At 43.7% G+C, this 24,038-nt stretch overlaps 1 protein-coding gene across 3 annotated transcripts in view; it reads left to right on the top strand.

Annotated features, from left to right (window-relative positions):
* SCN10A (sodium voltage-gated channel alpha subunit 10) overlaps positions 1 to 24,038 on the top strand; it is a 95,627-nt gene that overhangs the window by 23,831 nt on the left and 47,758 nt on the right. For 2 of the 3 annotated variants that reach the window (XM_063115265.1, XM_063115264.1), the window contains exons 4-12: positions 5,164 to 5,292; positions 5,867 to 5,958; positions 8,070 to 8,261; positions 8,720 to 8,783; positions 12,235 to 12,376; positions 12,524 to 12,721; positions 13,288 to 13,458; positions 17,258 to 17,551; positions 20,313 to 20,424. In XM_063115265.1, coding sequence (XP_062971335.1) covers positions 5,164 to 5,292; positions 5,867 to 5,958; positions 8,070 to 8,261; positions 8,720 to 8,783; positions 12,235 to 12,376; positions 12,524 to 12,721; positions 13,288 to 13,458; positions 17,258 to 17,551; positions 20,313 to 20,424 — 1,394 coding nt within the window. The remainder of the gene's footprint in view (positions 1 to 5,163; positions 5,293 to 5,866; positions 5,959 to 8,069; positions 8,262 to 8,719; positions 8,784 to 12,234; positions 12,377 to 12,523; positions 12,722 to 13,287; positions 13,459 to 17,257; positions 17,552 to 20,312; positions 20,425 to 24,038) is intronic. The other variant, XM_063115266.1, reaches the window with a different exon arrangement.

Genomic DNA, 24,038 nt, shown 5'->3' with positions numbered 1-24,038 from the left:
TTGGGAGTCGCTGTTTAACGGGGAGGAATGGGGAGTCGTTGTTTAGTGGGTAGGAATGGGAGTCATTGTTTAGTGGGGAGGAATGGGGAGTCGTTGTTTAACGGGTAGGAATTGGGAGTCGCTGTTTAACGGGGAGGAATGGGGAGTCGTTGTTTAGTGGGTAGGAATGGGGAGTCGTTGTTTAGTGGGGAGGAATGGGGAGTCGTTGTTTAAGGGGTGGGAATGGGGAGCATTGTTTAACGGGTAGGAATGGCAAGTTGTTGTTTAGTGGGTATGAATGGGGAGTCGTTGTTTAGTGGGTAGGAATGGGGAGTCGTTGTTTAGTGGGTAGGAATCGGGAGTCGTTGTTTAACGGGTAGGAATGGGGAGTCGTTGTTTAGTGGGTAGGAATGGGGAGTCATTGTTTATCGGGTAGGAATGGGGAGTCATTGTTTAGTGGGTAGGAATGGGGAGTCGTTGTTTAACTGGTAGGAATGGGGAGTCATTGTATAGTGGGTAGGAATGGGGAGTCATTGTTTAGTGGGTAGGAGTGGGGAGTCATTGTTTAATGGGTACTTTTCTGTTTGGGATGATGAAAAAGTTCTAGAGATGAATAGTGGTGATGGTTTCACAACATTGTGAATGTACTCAATGCCACTGAATTCTATACTTAAAAATACTCAAAATGGTAACTTTTAAGTTATGCATATTTTATTAAAATGTTTAAAAAACAGGTATGTTGAATCAACATTGAGGAAACTCCAGCCACATAGTCAGCAAGGGAAGGTTTGACTATGCAAATGGAAGATGCTGCTTCCAAATGCCAGTACATATATCATTCAAAGAAAACTGTTGGGGGCCCGTAACATGCCTCCAGGTTCTGATTTGCTGTTGAGAGACATAGTGGGAATTGTGAACACAAACTGATTGTGGTCGCTTAGTGTTTCCTCAGCCTACTGGGCTGAAACCAAAAGTGAGTTAGAGATGCTGCTCTCCCACACTCAACTGCTCTGGCTGGCAAACAAAAAGGTTTAAATGGTATTTTAAATATAAGGAATGAACATTTTTTCTAATAACCATTTTTATTAATACAAGTGGTGAGTCTCAGTGATCCATTTAGGATTTTGAATAGTACGGATCAGGGTTTCTTAAAACTAAACAGTGATACAAATGGCTCAATAGCTGAGAGTTTGACTTTTTCCCAATACCCAGTGATTTTCTTCACTCACCAGAAAAAAACACTTAGGCAAAAGCACACTGGGCATATGAAAAATCGCATCCAAATGCTGCAATTGAACATGAAGAAATACCTTCCAGGGCCAACTATCACCAAAGAGAGGAAGTGACTCCATTAGCTGCTATTCAGCTGGTGCATTCATCCTCTGGGGAAACACTGAAAATGGTCTTTAGAGAGAACTCTCTCCATAATTTCTGGGTCTGTGTTTGATCTGACAAGCCAGAAATATCTGTCAAAGCTTTCCAACAACCTATAATTCTTAGTTAAGATTTTCTAATTTAGAAAACATAAAGAGTGGGGGGAAAACCCACAAGATATAGAAGCTGACAGACAGCTCAAGCGGCTATGCAGCCAGATATAGATTTCTTCATGAATGATTTTAAACACTATTTCTCCCTTCGCAGATATGAAAAACATTACTGTTATTCACCCTTTTCTAAAATTTGACTTTTACTTTTATTTAAGATATTCATGTTCATGGTTTAAAAGTTCATGTAGCTCTATAAGGATTCTAACAAAAACAGCAATTTCATGTTCCTCATCTACTTACCCTTAATTTCATCTTTCCAGAGGCAACCACTTTCAGCTTTTTCACATGTTTTTTCTGATACCGCCCTATCTCCAATAATATACTCCTACTACTATTTTTAATTTTTCAATTTCATATGTTCTCTATTGGCTTTATTTTATGGAAAAAATTAGGGCCACATACAAACACTGTTTTCCTCTCACTCTCGTCTTCCTGGTTTAGTTACATCATAATTTTTGGTTATCTCATCAGATAATGTGTACATTGTCTGACTACATATATGATTACATAATGACATTGCTAAGCAAATACTATTCACAGCTGTGTCATGCAGTGTACTTCGATTACATTTCCATTTTGCCCAATGTTTTTTGCTTTCCCTGGAGTTAAGCAGGATTTCATTCCTTCATTTACTCAGTTTTCTCTCTATATATTTATCCCTAATTTGTGCTCAAACTTTTCTCCAGAGAATATTTGCTTCGATTTATTTGAACACATTTGAACTCTTCCTCAGAGAATAACTCCTTTGATTTATTTGAACACATCAGGTTACCCATCAGTTTCAATTTTCCCTGAGGAAATCAGTCCTAGAGTCCTTTATCTCCTACCTCATTCTGACCTAGGTATTCTCTGGGCCTTATGCACATCTCTTTTCTAGAGATTTTTTCTTCTCCATTCTCTTTTGGATTCCTTTTGACTGTCCCCGGGATACCATATCTTCCTCTTCCTCTTCATTGGTTACTTCTTTGTTTTGGTGGAGCACATCCTCTAATAACTTTCTTAGAAGCGTAGCTGGGAAGTAAATTTCCTGAGACTTTGCCTGTCTGTAATTATGTTTATTCTACCCTCATCTTTGACAGTTTGGCTAAGGAAGGGACTCTGTACTAGAAATGATTTCCTCAAAATTTTGAAGGCACTGCTCATTGTCTTCTAACCTCCAAAGTTGCTATTGAGAAATCTGAGGATATTTTGATTCTCGGTCCTTGATATATGTGACCTCTTTTGTTTTCTCCCTCATAAAAGGTTGGGCTTTTCTCTTTGTGCACAATGTTCTAAAATTTTGTCATGTTATGCCTTGATGCAAGCTTTTATCATTTATTTTCCTGAACATTTGCAGGTGTTTTGTTTTGTTTTGTTTTGTTTTGTTTTGTTTTGTTTTGTGGCTGGCTAGTACAGGGATCTGAATTTTTGTAGCTGCTTTTGAACTGAATACTTACATCCTTCAGTTTTGAAAAAATTTCTTGAATTGTTTCTTTAATAATTTCCTCCAGTGTATTTCTCTATTTTTTTTCCTAGACCTCCTATTGGTCAGACATTGCACCTACTGTCTGATTCTATAGTTTTCATACTTTTTATCACTTCTTATCCATTCCTTCTTTTTGTCTCACTTTCTGTGAGATTTCCAAAAATTTGTTTCCAGTCCTCCTATTAATGTCTTACTTTTGCTATTATATTTTTGTTTCAAAAGTCCTTCTTTGAGTATTCTTTTTTATAGCTTTCTGTTCTTTTTTTATTAAGTAGTATCTTCTCAGCTCCTAACTCTCTACAACTATTAAAATATTAATGATAGTTTTTTCCTCTAATTTTTCTTCTGCTCTCTGCTTTCATATTTTTTCTCTCTGTGTGTCTGTCTCTCTGTCTTTCTCTCTTTCTCTCTCTCCCTCTGATTGGTTGCTTTGGTTTTTGGTGTTAGGGGCATCCTTCAAATTCCTGATGCTCATGGGCTGGCTGTTCATATTAAAAGTGCAGTATCTTTGTGGGCTATAAACCTGACTGTCTTCTAGGAACTTAATAAGGGGCAGAAGTGGGGGAGGGGATGTCTGCCTTTTAGTATGTAAACTTTTCCTTTAAACACGTGTTTCAGTATGCATCTCTCTCCCCCTTTCTCAACTCTTAAGAGAGAACAAACAACCAATCTATCTCCAGAGCAGAGGAAACAGTTTCTCACTGAATGGATGGTATAAAGTGGGATCTAGAAAGCCCAACTGCTTCTTGTAAAGACTTTCAAACAGTCCTTTCAGCTCTACTTGCCACCCCTTCCCAAGTTCCTCTTCCAGGGATATTTGGCAGCTCTAAGTTCTGAGAAGTTCGGAGATTCTGCAGTGTAACTTCGCTTGCTCTGGGCACTCCCCACTTCCAGCTAGTTTTCAGCTCTCTTACGTCTGCTCTGTCAGTTACCACTCATCAATCTGCATTCTAGTTTCCAAAATGTTGTTGTTGTGCTCTCCATCATCTTTGTCCTGGTGGGTTTATGCCTTTTTAAAAAGTCCTTTTACTAGGCTAACCAATTAGCTCAGTGGGTTAGAGCATGGTGTTGATAACACCAAAGTCAAGGGTTCAGATCCCCATACTGGCCAATCACTCCCAAAATAAATGAATAAATAAAAATTTAAAAGTCCTTTTACTGCCATCTTAGTTCAGAAAAGATAGAGGTGAGTATTTGTATCCTATCTGCCATATTTAATCAAAAGTATTACTATTTTTAATAAGAGTTTAGGTTTATAATTTTATAATTTAAAAAAATCAGTATACCCAAAATTATCTGTGATTTCTGTGTGTGCCTGAATTCCTTGGGTCAGTGGTTCTCAAAGGGTGGTTCCCCAGGCCAGCAGCGTTAGCATCAGCTGAGAACTTGCTAAAAATGCAAATTCTTGGGCCCCACCCCAGACTTACTGAATCAGAAACTCTGAGAGTGGAGCCCAGAAATATGTTTGAACAAACCCTTCAGGTGGTTTTGACGCTTGCCAGACTTTGAAAACAATTGCTGTAGGTGATCGAGGGATTCTGGTCATTTGAGAAACACTGAGCTGCTGCCAACCTCCACTCCACTTTCATTGCTTCAAATCCAAACCCACCAAGGTACCCAGCAGAAAAACGGGCTGTTTGAGACAACTTCCTCTATCAGAATCCATCTTCCTCAGAAAATGTTTGTGGATTTAGATGCTTTTTTCTCCCATGACCAGGAACGCAGGCAGACCAGGCAAGGTGTGAGAAGAAAAGACAGTTGGCAGTAGGAGAGCCTCATCCCTCTTCCACATCTTCCACTATCAACAGATTGTGAGAAGAGCCTTCAGTTTCCTGCAGGGCAGGGAGCCTCTGGGAGCCTCGTGGAATAGGAGGACCCTTGCTCTTCTCCTGCCACTGCCTTCTGCCTACTCTCAGAGCAGCAGAGGCTCCCGGCCATCTCAGCCACACACACATCCTCCCCACCCCACCCATTTGCACACCTCCTCAGTGTTCCTCTGTCTACGCCTCATCTCCTTACCTTACCTCTTTCCCCTTCCCCACCTTGGTGATGTTCTTTGCACATTTTCCCTTGGAACAATCACGCAGCTTATCTCTCCCTCCTGCAGGCAGAAGCACCCAGCTGAGCTCCCTCCACAGCATAGTTAACACTTCTTTCCACCCTCCCTCCCAGGTATGTCTTCACTGTCATATACACCTTTGAAGCCTTGATAAAGATACTGGCAAGAGGATTCTGTCTAAATGAGTTTACTTACCTGCGAGATCCTTGGAACTGGCTGGATTTTAGTGTCATTTCCCTGGCGTGAGTATTTCTCCATGCTGATTTCTGTGTGTGTCCTTCCATGTGGGGCATATGGGTGTGTTCAGGCTCGTACTCTGGGGTGTTTCCTCCTCTCAGTACAGCTTCCTCATATGGAACTGAATGGGCTGGGGTTTTCTTACCACAGAATTATGCTTTGGGGGTCACCACACCCACAGGGCAAAGTCAAATACCTCAAATCTTAGTTGATAACTGGTCTGTCAAAATGGATCAGACAAGGCTCAGCCTTGTACTTAGCCCACATGGGGTTCTTTCCCTGAGGAACCAGTTTCTGAGGAGACTGGTTGGCTCAGCCCTCATATTTGAATATTCACCCATATATTGTAGAATGCAGAGTCACCTAGATCACAATGCATCTTCTCAAATGGTCCACTCTAAAAAAGATGTTGCAACAGTTAAATCAGTGTCAGTCTATAGACGGTGGGGTCACTAGATTCTCAGTGTCTATTCTGGGTTCTTCCTAGGCTTGTGTTACCCAAAATAGTCCTTATTTATGCTGCACACATTCCCAGGACCCTCTCCTTGCAGCAATGCTGACTGACTTCTGGTCCTACAGATATGTTGGTGCAGCGATTGATCTCCGAGGGATCTCAGGCCTTCGGACGTTCAGAGTTCTAAGAGCTTTAAAAACAGTTTCTGTGATCCCAGGTGAGCTGCTTCAACCGGCATATTTATCCACAGAGCATATGTTAGTTTTCACAGCCTCAGGCTTTTCTTTGATTTTCACAAATACTCATCTAAGAGACAAAAAAACTGAGGCTTAGAGTGTTGGAAAACACAAGCTCAAGGCCTCATCACTAGTAAGACGCGGTGCGAACTGAAAGCCTAATGTCCTGATTCCTAGGTCAATCCTCTGTCCACTTACCACATGGCCACACACTTGATAAATGACAAAGGGGTTATGTCATCATTTTCTGCTCATATTTAATCAAAAGTATTACTATTTTTAATAAGAGTTATGGGGTTCAGGAAAGTCCCCCAGTTGGATTCACATTTATACCTTAAACTAAAGGTTTGAACTTGGAAATGGGAAGCAGGGAGAGAGCAGTCCTAGGCTCTTCGCTATCTCCACAGATCTAAAAGCCTGAGCCCCAGTTCTGTCTCTGGATCTCCAGAGAAGAAAATAATTAGGCAATTCTTGATTACAGGGAATTCAGAAACAAAAGCAGTCCATCAAAGCTCATCTTATTGGCCTCCATGATCTTTACTGTCACTAGTAGCCTAGTGACTATTTCTCATCCCCCCACTAGGTTGATGGTGGGGATGGTGAGGCCAGAGACCAAGTAAACCTCCTGAAACAGACTCAACACTTATCCTTCATGTCCTGATGGGTTATCTCCCTTCACCCTTGAGACTCCGTGAATTTGTTGTCTCATCTGTAAAAAAGAAACACTCATTCTAGAGTGGAAGACTCTTTCTACCATTCCATATCTGGCTCTGCAGAGAAAGATTGGAAACTCTGTGCCAATTTCCACAGGGCAAACCTCTTCATGAAGAGAGCCATAGTTGTACCCCTTGGTATCCGTCTCACCCACTCTTAGCCAGGAAGACCTGAGTCATGTTTACAAGAACTGGCTTGTCCAGACTCCTGCTTCTGCCTCTTCTCTCACCTCTAGCCACCTTGCTTCATGTTCCAGAATCTACCTGTGACTCCACAAATACTCCATGACCTTTTTCACCTCCCAGCCTTTGGCTGTGCTACTCCTTCTTTCAGGATGTCCTTTACCTACTGAAGGACACTCCCTAGTCTTTCCCAACTTCCCCACACTCTACCCCACCCCACCCCATTTCCCTTGCCCCCTGAGTTTCAGATAAGTGCTGCTCCTCTGTCTACCCATCTGCTTGATGATGCTATGAAATTCCCCTCAATTGTCAGACAACCCCACCACACATCATTGCCTTAACCATCACTCAGTTCCCAGCCCAGGTACTGACAAGTGAATAGTGCTCAATGGATTATTTGTCAATCAAAATGACAAACCAAAGATAGATCCCAGATTGCTTTTCTGGTCAAGCTCTTTCTTCTACCTGTGAAGCTGCTCTCCTAAAGAAGTTCATTTCATTTGCTAGAGCAACAAATCATCTCTCCTTAAACAAGCAGGGATCCCATCTTTGCTGCCAGCTGTGCTTAGCACAGGTTCTCTCTGTTTCTGCCTCATTGTTTTTCATGGTCACACTCTACTGCTAAGTTCATCTCTCTGTGTCTTTGTATCTATGTCTCTCTCTTTCTCTTTGTCTGTATCTTTTTCTCACTCTATCTCTTTTGCACCTCTCTCTCTCTCTCTCACACACACACACACACACACACACACACACACACACACACAAAAAGAGTGAGGTTCATGTGTCCCAAGCCTCAAGCTTCCTCCCAGAACTGAGATGAGGTCAGAAAAATATCAAATGGCTGGAGTGAAGTCAATAGCCTCATGCCTAGCACAGTGCCTGGAACATAGTAGGTACTCAACAATTATTTTTGTTAATTGAATTGCTAATGTCAGAAATTTATTAGCCTTAAGATGATAAGAAGTGCATTGCCTGAGTCTCAGTTGCCTTGTCTTTATAATGAGGACAATAGTCCCTGCCTGTCTTCCTCTACAGTAATGGCAAGGATCAGATGATAAACTGGGCTTGGAACTGCCCTGGAGTTTGTAAATGCTCCACAACTGTGTGTAGAGAGGGGACAGGATGGCAAGATGCAGGCGTGTGCTCTGTATGTGCTGCCTCATCCATATGGGGATATCACTGTCATCTTCCCACAGGGCTGAAGGTCATTGTGGGGGCCCTGATCCACTCGGTGAGGAAGCTGGCTGATGTGACCATCCTCACCGTCTTCTGCCTGAGTGTCTTTGCCCTGGTGGGCTTGCAGCTATTCAAGGGCAACCTCAAGAACAAATGTGTCAGGAATTCCACGGCTGTCGATGGGGTGGCCAATTCCTCATCTCATGGAAAAGGTGAGTGGAATTTCTGCCATAGGGACCGAGGTCTGGCTGGGACCTTGGGATCAATGGACATTGGAGCAAGGGGTGTGAAGCCTCTGCACATCTGTTTAAGTATATATTTTGATTTCTTTCCTGATGAAATGCTTCTCCGGAGTTGTGTTCTACTTTTGGGCTCCCCACTTCCTGTTGCCCAGTGTCCCTTTTGGAATGAAATGAGCTACAAATCCAGAGGCAAGCCACAAGTCATTCTGCCTCTGCTGCAGGAGACTTAGAGCTGAAGTCACTGCTCAGCTCTTCTCAGATGCGACTTTACACCTTCTAAGTGTCCCAGTGTGCCCACTAAGTGCATGTAGCTGAGGGAGCTCGCCTCGCTCAGACAGAACACAGGAGGTGTTGCCTTCTCCACACAAGGCTTGAGTTGGAGGGCTCAGAACCATCTGTGAGGCTTAATTTTTTCCTTTCTTTGGCAGATTTGTACGTTAATAAGCCAGGCACTTCTGATCCCTTACTGTGCGGCAATGGATCTGGTGCAGGGTGAGTGCCCAACCCATGATAAAGCATCAAGGCCTAATAGGTCTTTCTCCACCTTGTCCTCAGCATTTTCTGGGCAGACACTGGATCACAGGTCCTGAGGAACATGTAGAAACAAATAAGTCATGGTCTTTGCCATCCCAGAATGCATGGGGAGGAGTGTATTGAGTTAGCTTTTGCTGTGTAGCAAATGACCTCAAGCTTGTGACTTAAAACAGCAACCATATATTTAACTCATAATTCCATGCGTCAGCATTTTGGGCTGGGATATCCCCTGGACACTGGCTGGCATTGACTGGGCTTATTCATGCATCTGCAGTCAGTAGACAGATTAGCTGGGAAATGGCTGGTCTATGATGCCCTGTCTCTGCTCTGTGTGGTCTGTCATCCCCCAGCAGGCTAGTCTGGGCTTGTTCTCCCGGCAGAGGCAGGGTTCCAAGAGAAAGAGTGGAAGTGCGAAAGGCCTCCTGAGGCCTAGACTTAGAACTGGCATAATATCACTTTTTCTGCATTCTATTGACCAAAGCAAGTCAGGGATCAGTCTAGATCCAAGGGTCGGGGAAATAGACTCCACCTCTTGGTAGAGGAAGCTGAAAGGTCATATTGCAAAGGGGTGTGAACACAGGGAGGGGAAGAATTGTGGTCATTTTTGCAATCATTTTTCCAATCTACTCCAGGAAGGAGCTAACCTTTATTAAATATATTTGTGTCACATATTCTACATTTAATCATCATGGCTAACTCCATCCTATGGTTTTCATTATCTTCATATAACAGAGGAAGAAACCCATACATCAGACTGCAATTTCAACTTCTTACAGAGGCCAGAGACATGATAAATGAGTGGAGTGGGCCAGGTGGGAACCAAGGCAACTGAGAGTTCATGCACCAGATAAAGGAGAAGCCACTCCTGGGTCCAGATTTTGGTTGCAATGTGGAAATGTGGGTCCACTGCTTCAAACATTTAAAAGAGAGATGGGAGATTTATATTTTTATGTAAAATGTCCCAACTATAAATATTGGCTACCAGTTCCAGAAAATGTCTACATAATTTGGAGTCAAATAAAATATTTCTGCAGGCCAAATTCAGCCTGTAAGCTGCCAGTTTGCAGTCTTTCATACGTGCACATAAAGATACTGAATTGAGGAGAACAAATGTGCCAGAGTCTCCATGGGATGGAGAAACATGGAGAGGTGGTAGTGTGAGGCAAGAAAGAAGGCTTCCTGGAGGTGGTGGTTGAGGTGAGTGTTCAAGGGCAGGTAGGATGTCTCCAGCCTGGGTGAATGAGAGATGGTTTGGATGAAGGCCATTCCAGGTGGCAGAACAGAATGTGAAACAAAACTAAGGGGAGAGGACCCCTCAGCTCTGCCTGCTACTTGGGCCACGGGAGTGAGGTGTGCAGGAGTTCAGGCAACAGATCAGAAAGGCCCATCTCTCCCACTGCCACAGCTGGGAGCCTGGAAGATCAGAGCTCACAATGCCCCACTCCCTGAATGGCTGGCGGCCCCTCATTGCCCAAGTGGAGCCAGGTGGAACCTGCATGAGGCTCCTTCTTAATCAGATCACTAGGAAAACGATCTCAGGTAGAGCTAGAGCTGCGGGGTGGGGAGCAACAGGAGAATTTGCTCAACATCAGGCTCATTGGCCTCTTTCTCACGAATGCACTTGGCATTTGGTTCTTTGGCTCAGGAAAAGGGTTGTTCTAACATCAGTTTTAATTTGCTTTTGACTGAAATTTAAACCAAGACCCCCCTCAATGTCCTTTTCTTGTCTACATGATGGCATTTCTCAAGATGATGGTGCCAGAGCAGCCTAAGCACTTTCCATGGTAAAGTTGTGGGGTCCATCTATGGGCACCCCTAAGCTCCTACAGAGGCCAAGCCTCCTGCTGGGCAGGTCCCAGCCAGGCAGCAGAGGAGTGGGCTGGGGGATGGCAAGAGAGGCCAGCATGCTGAGCAAAGGCCCACACTGATCAATGGTACTATAGGAGGAAAGTCTGGAATCTCCAGATGAAGAGCAGGTACTAGAAAACACCTGATGATTTTCAGCATTCTTTCACATGTTATTCTAGTTCATCTTTTCGGTAGCTTCTGAGGTTACAAACAGCAGGAATTTTAATTTGCATTTTATATACAACATTGCTATGTTGTATTTATTACAATATTTGCTATGTTGAATATTTGCATTTTATATACAATATTTGCTGCATACAATATTTGCAAGAGACCTTGCACAGTGGCCTCATTTAATCCTCAGAGCAGTGAACAGTTGATACACTGAGCAGTTAGCTGTTGATGTGTAGTGGCTACAGTGGGGTTCCATGGAAGATGTAGAAATAAGGCTGCCCTCAGAGTTAATTAGAAAGCCTACAGGTAATGGGTTGACAGTTCCTTGAGCAAACCAAGAGACTGCCTTTAAATGTAGGTCTACAGAGTCAGGGAATTTCAATTCTCCATCCAAGATGGAGAGACTTGGAATTGATTATAATTAAGTTGTCAGAGCCCTAATGGATTTTATGGGTCTTGGGGTTGTGTGTTCACATGGATGTCTGGAATAAGGAGAGGGTCAGAGGTTGGTGTTGATAAAGGAATCCTGGGAGTAAAAGAATCTGAAGCTATAAACAACATACTACTGTTACCTTGACCAGGCCATTCCCACTGAGCTGAGAGAGTCTTCTTGACATCAACTCTTCCCCTTACTATGAGAGAAAGAGAGGAGTCCAGCACTCCCCACCCCAAAACTCACCAAACAGCATCTTTAATCGGCCTTCCTTCATAGGCCAGTCTTCAGAAGGAGGCTGGGCTGACTCAAGTATTGGGCTACTTGATGGTTATATTTCTCCTTTTAAATAAATATGCTGGTACCTGTATAGTTTTAGGCAACTGACTTCTGCATGAACCCCAACTTCCTCATCTGTAAGGAGGGATTGTGTTGAGATGATTAAATTATAGTGTTTGTAAGGCACTTAGGGGAGAGAGAGGCATACAATAAGTGCTCAGTAAGTGGAAAGTGTTATTTTCATTGTTATATATAATTGGTCAGTGAACTTGGCTAATATGAGTCTTCCTTTGATAGACAACTCTGCAGATGATGCTGATAGGCTCGAGTTTTAAGTCTGCTTAGTGCTACTCACTCTCCCTTCACTAGTGTGAACTGACAAAGAGCTTGATACCTTATGGAATTACATCTCAGCAGTTGGCTGGCCTTCCCCAGGCCACATCCCTATGCATGAAACTCAAGAGTAAAAGTATCAATATCCCCATCCCATGGATGAGAGAAACTGAGGCCTAAAGAGATTAAGTGTCCAAGGTCATGCAACTAATAAGAGGAAGGCCAGGCCTTGAACTCCGATCTCTGACTTCAAACCCCACGGTCTTCCTGCAGCCCTGGGCTGCCTTCTCCCCAATAGGCAGAAGGCTGTGCAATGGATGACCTTCTCTGTTCTTGCTGCAGCCACTGCCCTGATGGTTATATCTGCCTGAAAACTTCTGAAAACCCGGATTTTAACTACACCAGTTTTGATTCCTTTGCTTGGGCTTTCCTCTCACTGTTTCGTCTCATGACACAGGATTCCTGGGAACGCCTCTACCAGCAGGTATTGATCTCTATGTCCCCATAAAGATTTGATTGAAGGCTGGTGGGCCAGCTGCATGGCTACATTTTTTTCTGGAGGATCTTGACTTAACTTCAGCGGCCCATGTGCTATAGGTACAGGTTTCTCTTCTTTCCCTTGAATCTGCAGACCCTGAGGGCTTCTGGGAAAATCTACATGGTCTTTTTCGTGCTTGTCATTTTCCTGGGATCCTTTTACCTGGTCAACTTGATCTTGGCTGTGGTTACTATGGCATATGAGGAGCAGAACCAGGCAACCACTGATGAAATTGAAGCAAAAGAGAAGAGGTTCCAAGAGGCCCTCGAGATGCTCCGGAAGGAACAGGAGGTTTGTGAGAGGCAGAAGTTTCATGAAGTCAGTTGCAGGCTGTACATTCTTGGACAGAGGTCTGGACCAGCCACTTAGATTAGGGCTACCATTCTAGGGAACTGCGGGAGGATTCATCTTACCTCAGGGATCCTCTTAGGTCAGATTTTCTAAAAAAAAAACCTGACAGGATTCTTGTGCAAGTCATTTATTGAAGTGCTATCAGGAGAAGGGAGTGAAGGAAACAGGATGGGGTAGGGGGTGGGACTAAACAAGGAGTGGTCTCAGGTGGAGACCAGCTTCAGCCTGCTCCCATGGGAAGCTCTAGAGCATGACTCGTATCACAGAGTTAGCCTTACCTTGAGGAAAGGGGGCTGGCCTTTTGTTACCCAGTACCTGCCCCAGGTGCAGGCAGCCAAAAGAAATTTTCTGCAGAATGATGCAGGTACCACTCAAATGGCTGGGGAAGGGTGGATTGACCTGGTAAAAGGGACCTGGGTAGGGCACCAACAGAGTCTACTACAGAGACACATTTAGCTAAGCCCAACCAGATGCTGTTGGCTGCAGCTGCTGTTCTCTATCCTCAGTTGCTGGCAACACTGGGGATTGACACAGCCTCTCTCCACTCCTACAATGAATCACATTTAACCTCCAAAAATGCCAGTGAGAAAAGACTCAGAAAGAAGCCAAGAGTGTCAGAGGGCTCCACAGATGACAACAAGTCACCCCAAGCTGAGCCTTACAACCAGCACAGGATGGTAAGGGGCTCAGGTTTATGCTCTAAATGTTACCTACCTTTGCAGCTGCTGTGGGCAATGGGTTGAAGTGGGAAGTGGTTTGTAGCAGGGAGAGAGCTGGAGGCACAGAGATTAGTAGGATGTTTTAGTAATCCAGTCACCCCCTCCCAAATGATAGATGGGGAAAAGGGTGAATTACAAAGACTTTCTGGAAGGGGTGGAGCTGATGTCAACTACATTGGGATTTTGGAATGTGGGAAAAGGAGAGACAAGTCCAAGATGACTCCCAGGTTTCAGGACCAAGTGGTGATTCTAAGACAGGGGCACTGGAAAAAGAACCCAGGTTTGTAGGGAAGGTGGGGAGTCCATATTGGACATGCTGACCTTGAGGTGTCTGTGGACATGAAAGGTCAGCTTCCCTCTGACACTCCTATCTGCAGTTCTGGAACCTGGGGCGGGGGGTGAGGGGGGCTGACCGTGGTTCTGAAATCATTCACAAGCTTCTTTCTGACCTCATGCCTTGGGCCCTGCAGCTCAAGCTGTCACCTGTTGTTGGCACAGAAGATCCCAGTACCTATCTCTGTGACACAACCCAGCCTGGGAATGGCTTTAGTACCTCACCTCATACCTATAGCAATTCTCCACTCTCCCCCTACACCATAACTTTCTGCCTCCCACTCCAACTTCCCTCACCACAATTCCTCCCATCATCTCCCTGCCCATTGAAATTCCTGTGTACCCCAAATATGGCCTTTCCACATGCATAGGCCTTAAGGTAATATTCCCTTTGTGGTAGGGTAGTTCCCATACCAATAGTATGGAAAAAGGGATCAAAATGGCTATTTTTCAGGCCTTCTGCTCCTCCCTTTCCTCTCAATCATTTTTCTTGTGCTCGCCTGGAAAACGTTCTACTTTTTTGCAATACCATCTCCCCAACCCTCAGATCTGTGTGTGCATCTACATACACAGACACACTTACATGTACCCTGGCCCCAGTGACACACCCACACTGCAGCATTTATCTGCGTCTGTGCCTTTCTCTTCCTTCTCTGTCTCTTTTGAGTAGCATCTGGTGTGCACAGAGCACAGTTCAGATGGTGTTTCAAAGGGGATTTGACTAGGGCTCTGACAATCACAGAACAGGATGAATCACAGCTTCCATGGAAATGTCTATGACACTCTGAATTGGGCTTTAATCTCTCCCATTCAATCTGCCCCACACGGATTAGCACCTGGATGTCCAATAATTGTTTGGTGCATGTGTTTGTCTCTCCAATTAGGCTTGCCTTCAAGGGGAAAAATAGTAACTGTGTCTTGTTTATTCAAAATACTAGGTGCTTGGTATAAAGAGATGACTAAACCATGGTCCCTTTACAAAGAACTTCCATTTGTGTGAAGGAGGCAGATATAAAAACAGCTATGTGTTCAATACTATATTAGAGACCTATACATGGTGTTTTGGGAATAAAGGAGGAGACATCCACTCTTATGGGGGTGGGCTTGTATCAGGAAAGGCTTCCTGGAGGAGGGGGTAATTGAGGTGAGTAGTAGAGTATGTAGATGTTCGTCCAGTAATCGAAGACTTGGGAGGGTCTGGGGAGGAGTATTTTCCAGGCAGAAAGAAGAACATGTACAGTAGTCCCCCTTTATCCACAGGGGTATACGTTCCAAGACCCCCTGTGGATGCCTGAAACCACAGATATTACCGAAGCCTATGTATAGTATACATATATACTATGGTAAAGTTTAATTTATAAATTAGGCACAGCAAAAGATTAACAACAATAACTAATAGTAAAATAGAACAATTACAACAAAATATGCGAGCATCACTACTCTTGTGGTTTGGGGCCATTATTAAGTAAAATAAGGGTTACTTGAACACAAGCACTGCAACATTGTCACAGTCATTCTGAAAACCACCTACTAAGTGACTAATGGATGGGTAGCATCTACAGCATGCATTCACTGGACCAAAAAAGGATTCACATCCCTGGCAGGATGCAGTGGGACAGTGTGAGATTTCATCACACTACTCAGAACAGTGTACAATTTTTTTTTTTCCTTAATTTTATTTTGTCGATATACAATGTGGTTGATTATTGTGGACAATTTAAAACTCATGAAATGTTTATTCCTGGAATTTTCTATTTAATACTTTTGGAACACAGTTGACTTCAGGTAACTGAAACCATGGAAAATAAAACCATGGAAAAGGGGGGACTACTGTGTGTGCAAAGACAGGGAGCACCATTTGGGTACTTCTTTAACGCTAACTGTTTGATTGGAGTCCATTCAAGAAGGCATTCCCATATGCATAACCAATAAAATAAAATAAAATGAAAAAGAAGAAGGGATTCCCTTCATCTTTTCTCAGGTATATTCATCTGCTAAATAAATCTTGGACAGTTTTTACATAAAGCCACTTTCTGACCAATAGCAATGAGATAGAGACTGATGATAAGACATAGGAGAGACACAGCAGAGGTTTCTGGAAACCCACAGGAGAGCAGTTGGTCTGCTTGGGTGATGCATTTCAAGGCAATTCTAATGCTTAGATTCAGAAGTCATTGCCCATAATTTACAAAATAGATTAATTCTGAAATAATTGGTGGCCAAAGAGGCACTGGCTATCAACTACAGGACCAAAATTTTCTTCTGTTTCTTCATTGGTTTGCTTGGTGCCCAAGTGCAAAAAACTCATCATTCCATCTTTAATATGGATTTTCCAGTTCTGCTCCTTTGCCTCAAAAGTGGGAAGGATTCATGGATTTTTATGAGTTCTGTACTCTTTGGACCTGTATTCTAGACAAAGAGTGCTCTATTTATAATACCAGGCTTGCAATGATGGCTGTTGAACAGGACTGGGATTCCAAATCGTCAAGGAAAGAAACTTCAGTTATGTGGGATAAGGGAATAAGTAAGGAAGATTCTAGTTAGCAAGATGCCCCACCGTAGTAGTTTAGTAAATAAAAAGAATTAAGGAAGAAGGGAAGAATCAAGCAGTCTGCTCAGAATTTGGTAGGAAGTCAATGTTTAGATTTTAGAATACAATAGTTGGCCTGTGGAGAGAATGGATGGTTTGTGATGGGCATGCTCGCATGGTGGTCGTGGGAAATAGCTAACCCAGCACACTAACTCTCTGGGGGATCTGGGCCAATGAATTAGCTCTTTTCCTCTGGCATCTGTAAGCCACACAGTTTCCTCAGTGGAAGATTTTGATGGGAAATGTTTATTGATTTGGAAGAATGGCATTATTCTTCCAGGAAATTAGGCTGCAACTCTTCCTTCAATCTTTCCATCGTTGACTGTTCAGAGCTTGCTTCTATGGATCCTGGAAGCTCATTATACTATAAACCTCTTGTCTCCTCCTTTGCAACACAAACTCTCACACTCATACAGACTGGATCTAATGAATTGTACAATCTAATTTTCACATAATAAAGTGCATTCATTCATTCAACAACCACTTACCAAGCATATTCCAGTGCATAATAGTCTCCTTAGGTCATAACTTCACATATGGAAAAGAGGACTTTAAACAGCTTTGTCTAGTACTGCAGCCAAAGGCTGGCAAACAGATGACTCATCCAGGTGACAAGGTTGTCCTCTGACATGTTCTTGACCCTGATGACATATTTGCTGGTCTTACACACCCTGTAATCTTTCCCCTCTCCTGTCGTTTCCCCAGGTCTGTCTAGAATACCCCATGAGAATAAGGACAGGGAAATGGGAGTGAGTGGGGAAAGTGTTGAGCTCTAGATTTGCTGGAGGACCAACTTCCAGCTGTTTTTTCCTGCTCATTTGGGGCAATGCTCAGTCTTTCTTAGGTCTCTCCTCTGGAAGACGCCGGGCTAGCCATAGCAGTGTGTTCCATTTCCGGGCCCCTGGCCAAGACATCTCATTCCCTGACGGGGTCACAGATGAGGGAGTCTTTCCTGGAGATCAAGAAAGCCATCAGAACTCCCTGCTGTTGGGCAGGGGTACTGGCCAGCAAGCCTCCCTCCCTCGGAGCCCACTGCTTCAACTCCCCAAGCCCAGCTCCATGCATGCAGAAGATGGACACCCAACGCTGCCCACTAGTGAGCTTGCCCCTGGAGCCACTGAAGTCTCGGTGAGTTTGTGAACACTCCGGACTCCCTCGGGCTGCCTTCCAGCTATAGACCTTGGGCCTAGAAGCCCTGAGCATCACCAACGGAAGGGTCCTTTAGTCATCATTCTTTCCAGCACTTCCCATCCCACTCCCATTTTACAGACAGGTAAAGACCCAGAGAGGTTGGGTTTTCTCAAGGTCAAACAAGTTTCCTGGTTTACTCTGAAGTACAGTGATACAGGTTATTTTCCATATGACCCCATGCTTCTTCTCAGTGTTTCTCTGTTCCCACTCACCATCATTGCTTTGGAGAGAAGCCTGCTTATTCCCTGGGTGACTGTGAGAAAAACTGAAGACCTTTTCTTCTTCCCTGTGGTTCTATGCAAACTACCCTAGATTTGACAAATAAGGCCCAGAGAAATTCTGGAATGTGCTCAGGACAGATCTTAGAAGAAGTATAGTACCCTTGTTTTTTTCACGAAGAAATAACTTACCAAAATACACAAATTCGGCAATAGTGACTAACTGGCCGGCACTATTTAAGAATAATCACAGGGTATAATGGCAAATCAGGGACTCCTTGCTGGAAGGGGAGCTCTGATTTAATTTGAGATCCCCCTCCAATATCAGTAATGATGCTTCTAGTATTTTTCATTTGCCCTCTCTGGTAGCCAGGGATGCAGAGAAACTTGCAAGCAGACTTGTAAAAAGACCATTATATGGTTCTACTGACTCAGATAAGTCTTACAGAGTTAATTTAGCTCAATCAGATTAGATGCCCTGTGATTCACAGTCCCAGCAAGAAACAGATGGACCACTCCAATGGGCAAGAGGAAGGAATTTAGTGGAGTCTTTACAGAGGTGTGCCTGGGCTCAGGAACTAATAAGGGACAGTGAGGCACCTAGAGTCTAGCAACAGTGGGGAGCTGTTACATGCCTAGGCTGAAGGGGTGAAGGAAAGGACCAGAATTGGAGCCCTGCAGGACCTGCAGCTGAGTTTCAGAGTGTGCCTGACAGAACCTGTGATCTTAGGTAGAAGATTACAGCCACCACCCCAGCCATAGCCCAGCAGGGAAGAAGCCAGGGGATAAAAACCTGACTTGTCCGGCCGAGCGGTGGCGCACTCGGGAGAGTGCGGCGCTGGGAGCGTGGCGACGCTCCCTCCGCGGGTTCGGATCCTATATGGGAATGGCCAGTGCACTCACTGGCTGAGTGCCGGTCACGAAAAAGACAAAAAAAAAAAAAAAAAAAAAAACCTGACTTGTCTCTCCTTCCATTCTCTGATATTTGCACTTCCCATTGGCCAAATGCCAAACCTGATCAGAACCAGAGGCGTAGGATGATGCATTTTGTGCAGTTCACCCTCCCCCGGCACAGAGCAGGCAGAGCACATGGAGAAGAGCTCTCCGGGGCAAACAGAGAATCACAAATGCAGAGTCCTAAAGTCAAAGCCAGCCTGCAGGGCTCCTTAGGAGGTGCTTTAATACTTTAGAAAAAGCCTCCTTCCAGGAATTTTGTGCCTCTCTTGTGATGTGCCCCTCATCATCCAGTTCCTAGGTATTGTGAACTTGATTCATTCTAGGTAAATTACTCAGCTAGTGCAAGATTAACTGTTTAAGCCCTTCCATGTTGCATGGACCTGGGTTTCAGTCCTAGCTGTGCCATTTTACCAAGTGAGTCACCTTTAGCAAATCTCTGTTGAATTTGGACTCCAAATGGTTTGTGCAGTGCTGGATCAGCAGCTGTGGGCCTTGGACTTCCCAAGCTCAGGATGTGTGTGACTATAGTTATGGGCTGGCATAGAACCAAGACAGAAATTCCCGTGAAAAACTTCAGAGGGAAGGGTCAAAAACGTTGTATTAGACAATGTTTTTATCTGTTTAGGGTCCTATAACAGAATACCATAGACGGGATGACTTATAAGCAACAGAAATTTATTTCTCACATTTCTGGAGGCTGGGAAGTTCAAGATCAAGGCACCTGCAGATATGGTGTCTGGGGAGGTCTTGCTTCATAGAGGATGCCTTCTTACCATGTCCTCACATGGTAGAAGATAGGAGAGAGCTCTCTGAGCTTTATAAGGGCACTAATCCCATTAATGAGGATTCCACCTTCATCACCTAATCATCTCCCAAAGGCCCCACCTCCTAATACCTGGGGGGTTAGGATTCCAACATAGGAATTTGGGGCAGGACACAAACATTCAGTCTATTGCAGACAACTAACAGTTGGACAATCAAGACACACAAATGTTCCCTGAAGAAAGAAAGACTGAGGAACTGGAACTGGGCTGTACACTGGGAAGGGAAATGGGAGAAGGGAAGTCAGGAAAGTCCACTGTGGAATAGGAATTCTATGTAAATGTCACATGCACTGCCTAGAGGATGTCTCATAATGACTGCCTGGCCCTCTGCTCCTGCAGCTTTCATCTCCCTTTAGTAGGAACCTCAGAGACCCTTAATGCAGTCCCATCCTCACCCTGGTGCCCAGGTCCTGCCCTGGGGAAGGAGTTTGCAGAGCCTCAGGTGAGCTCAGATCACCCCACTAACTGCTAGCCTAAGCTCTGGTTCCATCCCAACTCTGTGTCCTGGTCCTCATGCCTAAGCTCTGACTCCAAGTTCAAGCACCAGCTCCGTTTCTCCAAGCTTGACTGCAAAGGATCATGGTATCACTGGGCTGCTCACACCATATGGGACTGGCCAATAAGAGGCTGAATGATCCGTCTTTGCCTGTGAAAACTTCAGGTTGGGGGAGAGTCCTGACTCTGTTTGTATCTCAGCAGGCATCTGATGCAGGCCAAAAGAAGGATTTCTTGTCAGCAGAATACTTGAATGAACCCTTCCGAGCCCAGAGGGCAATGAGTGTTGTCAGTATCATGACCTCCATCCTCGAGGGTAAGTGCTGCTCATTGTAACATCCATCTACTGTGCCGTGTCATGATGAGTCCCTGTGTGAGCAGCAGAAGAAATTTCCCTAACCTCCTACTTATGCTCTAAGCCCCATCACCCTTTATCAATGTGGTTTTTTCATGTGCATAATTTTTCAAAAACAGAAGAATCCAATGAATGAAATGCCCTAGTTCATCTCTTGTTCAAATTAGCATCTGCTTCATATGTATTCACAAAATTGGATTCTGAAAAGTGATCTAGCAGGCACCAGAGAATTTCAGGCCACCTCTCAGGTATGCAAGAAATTTAACAGTCTTTAATTTTCTAACATGGCAAAATTATCCTAACATTTTTCACAGCTGTAACTTTCACAATTGTAACTTAATTTCTGTCTCAAGTCTCCGTTATGCTGAACATTGGGAAACAATTTAAGTAAATTAATCAGTCAATTTAATTAAATCTTTGTTTATTCTGGGTTCTGCCAATCAAGTGGAAATCTACTCTTTCTCCTCAGGGATATGTCTCAGTTCCAGTCGCTAACACTAAGCCAAGGGGTGGAGGAAGAGTGGCACTGGGATGGCCACCTGTCCACACACATTCCCGCAGAGCATGATTGCATCCTCCTCACCCTGAGCATGAGGCCTGTTCTAATCCAGCATTTATTTTGCCTCAGCATATGGAGAATATGGCCTTAGTCATATCCAGTTGTTTATCTCCACCACAAATTAAATTGTCCTGTTCTGGAGTAGGGATACACGACCTTAGATGTTGGTATGTTCCTGAGAAGGGGCCCTACATGCTTTTATCCCAGCCCTGGACTGAATCCTAATTTGGGGAGGGAGAGTGTGGTGAGCAATAGAAACCCCAAAAATGTTTGAGGGATTGGAAAACAGAGCCAATCTCTGCCTTACTTTCTAGCTGAAGCTAGAAATGGCAAGCTTTAGCAAGAGAAGCACATGCCTAGTATGGCACAGAAACTATAGAGTAGACCTGGCTGGTAATGTAGCTGGTAGAGAAGGCCTGAGGCAGCCTCAGAGAGTGTCCTGTGGCTCCAGAATGACAGGAGGATATCTGGATGATGACTTCATCCCCAATGAAGGCTATGGAAAGAGGGCAGTGAAAGCCAAAGAGGGAATCTGGAGAGGCAAAGAGGGAAGAACCATCTTCATGGACTCTCCCACCAGAGACCAGACGAGAACTATAACTCAAGTAAAACACACTTAGAAGTGACTAAGGACCAGATAAACTCTCCACCAACCTTGAGCTCCCCTAAACTCAGACACAACCTCAGATAATAGAATAGTATCAGAAACTGAATTAACCAAAAGAAAGTGCCCAGGTGGGGGACTTGAAGTATAAATTGAATTCAACTATGGGGGCAAAAAACACCCTTAAGTTACATTTCTTGCATACCCCAGTTTGTGTTTAGATAAATATGTATCCATTCCTCAACAAGAGAGTGTACAGACTGTCATATTATTTTTCCTCATTGATAATTATTTAATAATCACTTTTCATTGTAATTAATAGTGTCTGTACTCCTAACAGTTTTTCATAGCTGCATAGAATTTCGTCATGCCACTATGCCTGTAAATTTTTTGTTGGCCAAGTGGGTTTCTTGGATTTCTTTTTTTTTTTTTTTTTTTTGTCTATTAGTAATCAAACAGCAAACATTAAATACAAACAAATTGCTTTTTCATTTATTCCCCAGAGCTGTTATGCTTCCTCCTTCCCTCTTTTTTCACTTATTTACTCACCAATAAACATTTGTTGAATGCCTGTTATGTGCTAATATTGTTCCGGGTGCTGAAGATTCAGCGGTGAACGTGATATAAGCCTGCTCTCATGGAAACCACATCCTGGGAGGAAGAAAGGGACTGATGACATACACAAATAGATATTCAAGTAATGATGAGAAGCAGGGGAAAAAACAAAGTAGGGAAGGAGATGGAGAATAGGGAGTTGCAGAAGCCATTCTCTTTAAGGAGACCAGAAATCTGAATGAGGTAAGGAATCAGCCATGGGAGAACTGGGGCAGCAGGGGAGGTATTTGAAAGCAGCTTGAATAGAGATGGTAACTTTGAAAAGGTGCAAGTGGATAAGACGACATAGGGGGGATTAAATAAGAAAGACTGGGAGAGCGTTCTAAGAAACTACAATATTTAATGGTTGAGCAGAAGAGATGGAGCCAGCAGAAGAGACTGAGAAGGATTGCATAGAAATAGAAGACCTAGAATAGAATGTAAGGCCAAGAGTCTAAATTCCTTCAGGAAGAATACAAAGGCCAATAGAGGCAAGGCTAAAGAAAGGTCAGGAAAAATAAAGCCTGAAAAGAGTCCAGAGGATTTAGTCATATGGATGTCTTTGGAGATTTGAGCAAAAGAGAATTGGATAGCATTTTTCAAGCCTTGCAGTGGGGAAGTCTTTCTATGAAAGGCATAAAAGCAAGAAAACAAAGAAAAACACTGACAAAGTAGACTATGTACAAATTTTTAAATTACCTATGCAAAAAGGCACTGTTAGCAGAATTTGGGAACATGCAAATATTTCTACAAACTCATTTTTTTAAATGTATATAGTAAAAATATTTAAACACTACAGATGTGTATGCAATGAAAACCATGTCTCCTTCCTACTAAGACTCTTCCTGCACCCCAGTCTCCCAGTGCACCCCCAGTCTCTTTCATACCCTTCAAGGAATATCCTATGCATATATAAGCACACACACACATCACACATATATAAAGATTTTTCTATGTCATCAGAAATAAATCAGCCTCATCCTTTTTCATAATATGCTTTAGCAGTTGTTTCTTTATGATGATTATTGTAGACAATGGCTCTCATCTTTCTTTGCCCACATGGGCTGGTATATCTACAGGATGCATGTCTTGCAGTGGAATTTATAGATAAACCTAAAGCTATGATATTGCCCTCCATAGAGGTGACCCCAGTTACACATCCAAGTGAAGATTTAATGGAGGAAGCTACAGAGGTGAGCCTAGTGCTCAAGGGAGAGATCAGAAACTAGACATATAATTTGGGGGGAATCAGCATAGAGATGGCTTTTTAAGGCCTTGGGGTTCAATGAGATTACCTAGAGAGAGGGGAAAAAGAAAGACCAAACACAGAATGCTTGAGTTCTCCAACATTTAGAGGCAGGAAAGGAAGAGGGAGACAGGAACAGAATCTGAGAAGCAACAGTCACTGATATGGCAGGAAAACCCAGATATCATGGTGTCCTGGGAGCTAAATGGACACAGGGTTTCGAAGAGAGCGTTATGAATCCTGTTGAATGCTGTGAGAGCCAATGTAAGGTCAGGCCTAGAAACTGACAAACCGAATTTGGAAAAGGTGAAATCTGGATTCCAGGGGCTGCAGACAGAAAAAAGAGAGGAGAAAGTGGAGACGGTGAAGTGTAGAAAACTCTCACAAGGAATTTTGTTGTTAAAGGGGCAGTAGATGAAGAAGAACATGAGGTCCAGGGAGACCTTTTTCAAAGGTGAGATATAAAGAAAGCATGTTGACATGCTGATGAGAATGGTCCAGAAGGGAGAGAAGGGAATGACCCAGGTCTTGAGTAGGTGAGAGAGGAAGTGGTAGGGTAGAGCACCTCACGC

Source organism: Cynocephalus volans, chromosome 11 (genome assembly GCF_027409185.1).
Source record: "Cynocephalus volans isolate mCynVol1 chromosome 11, mCynVol1.pri, whole genome shotgun sequence".
Lineage (NCBI taxonomy): Eukaryota > Metazoa > Chordata > Mammalia > Dermoptera > Cynocephalidae > Cynocephalus > Cynocephalus volans.
Note: the sequence above shows the minus strand (reverse complement) of the source record. Positions and strands in the feature narration are given on the sequence as shown.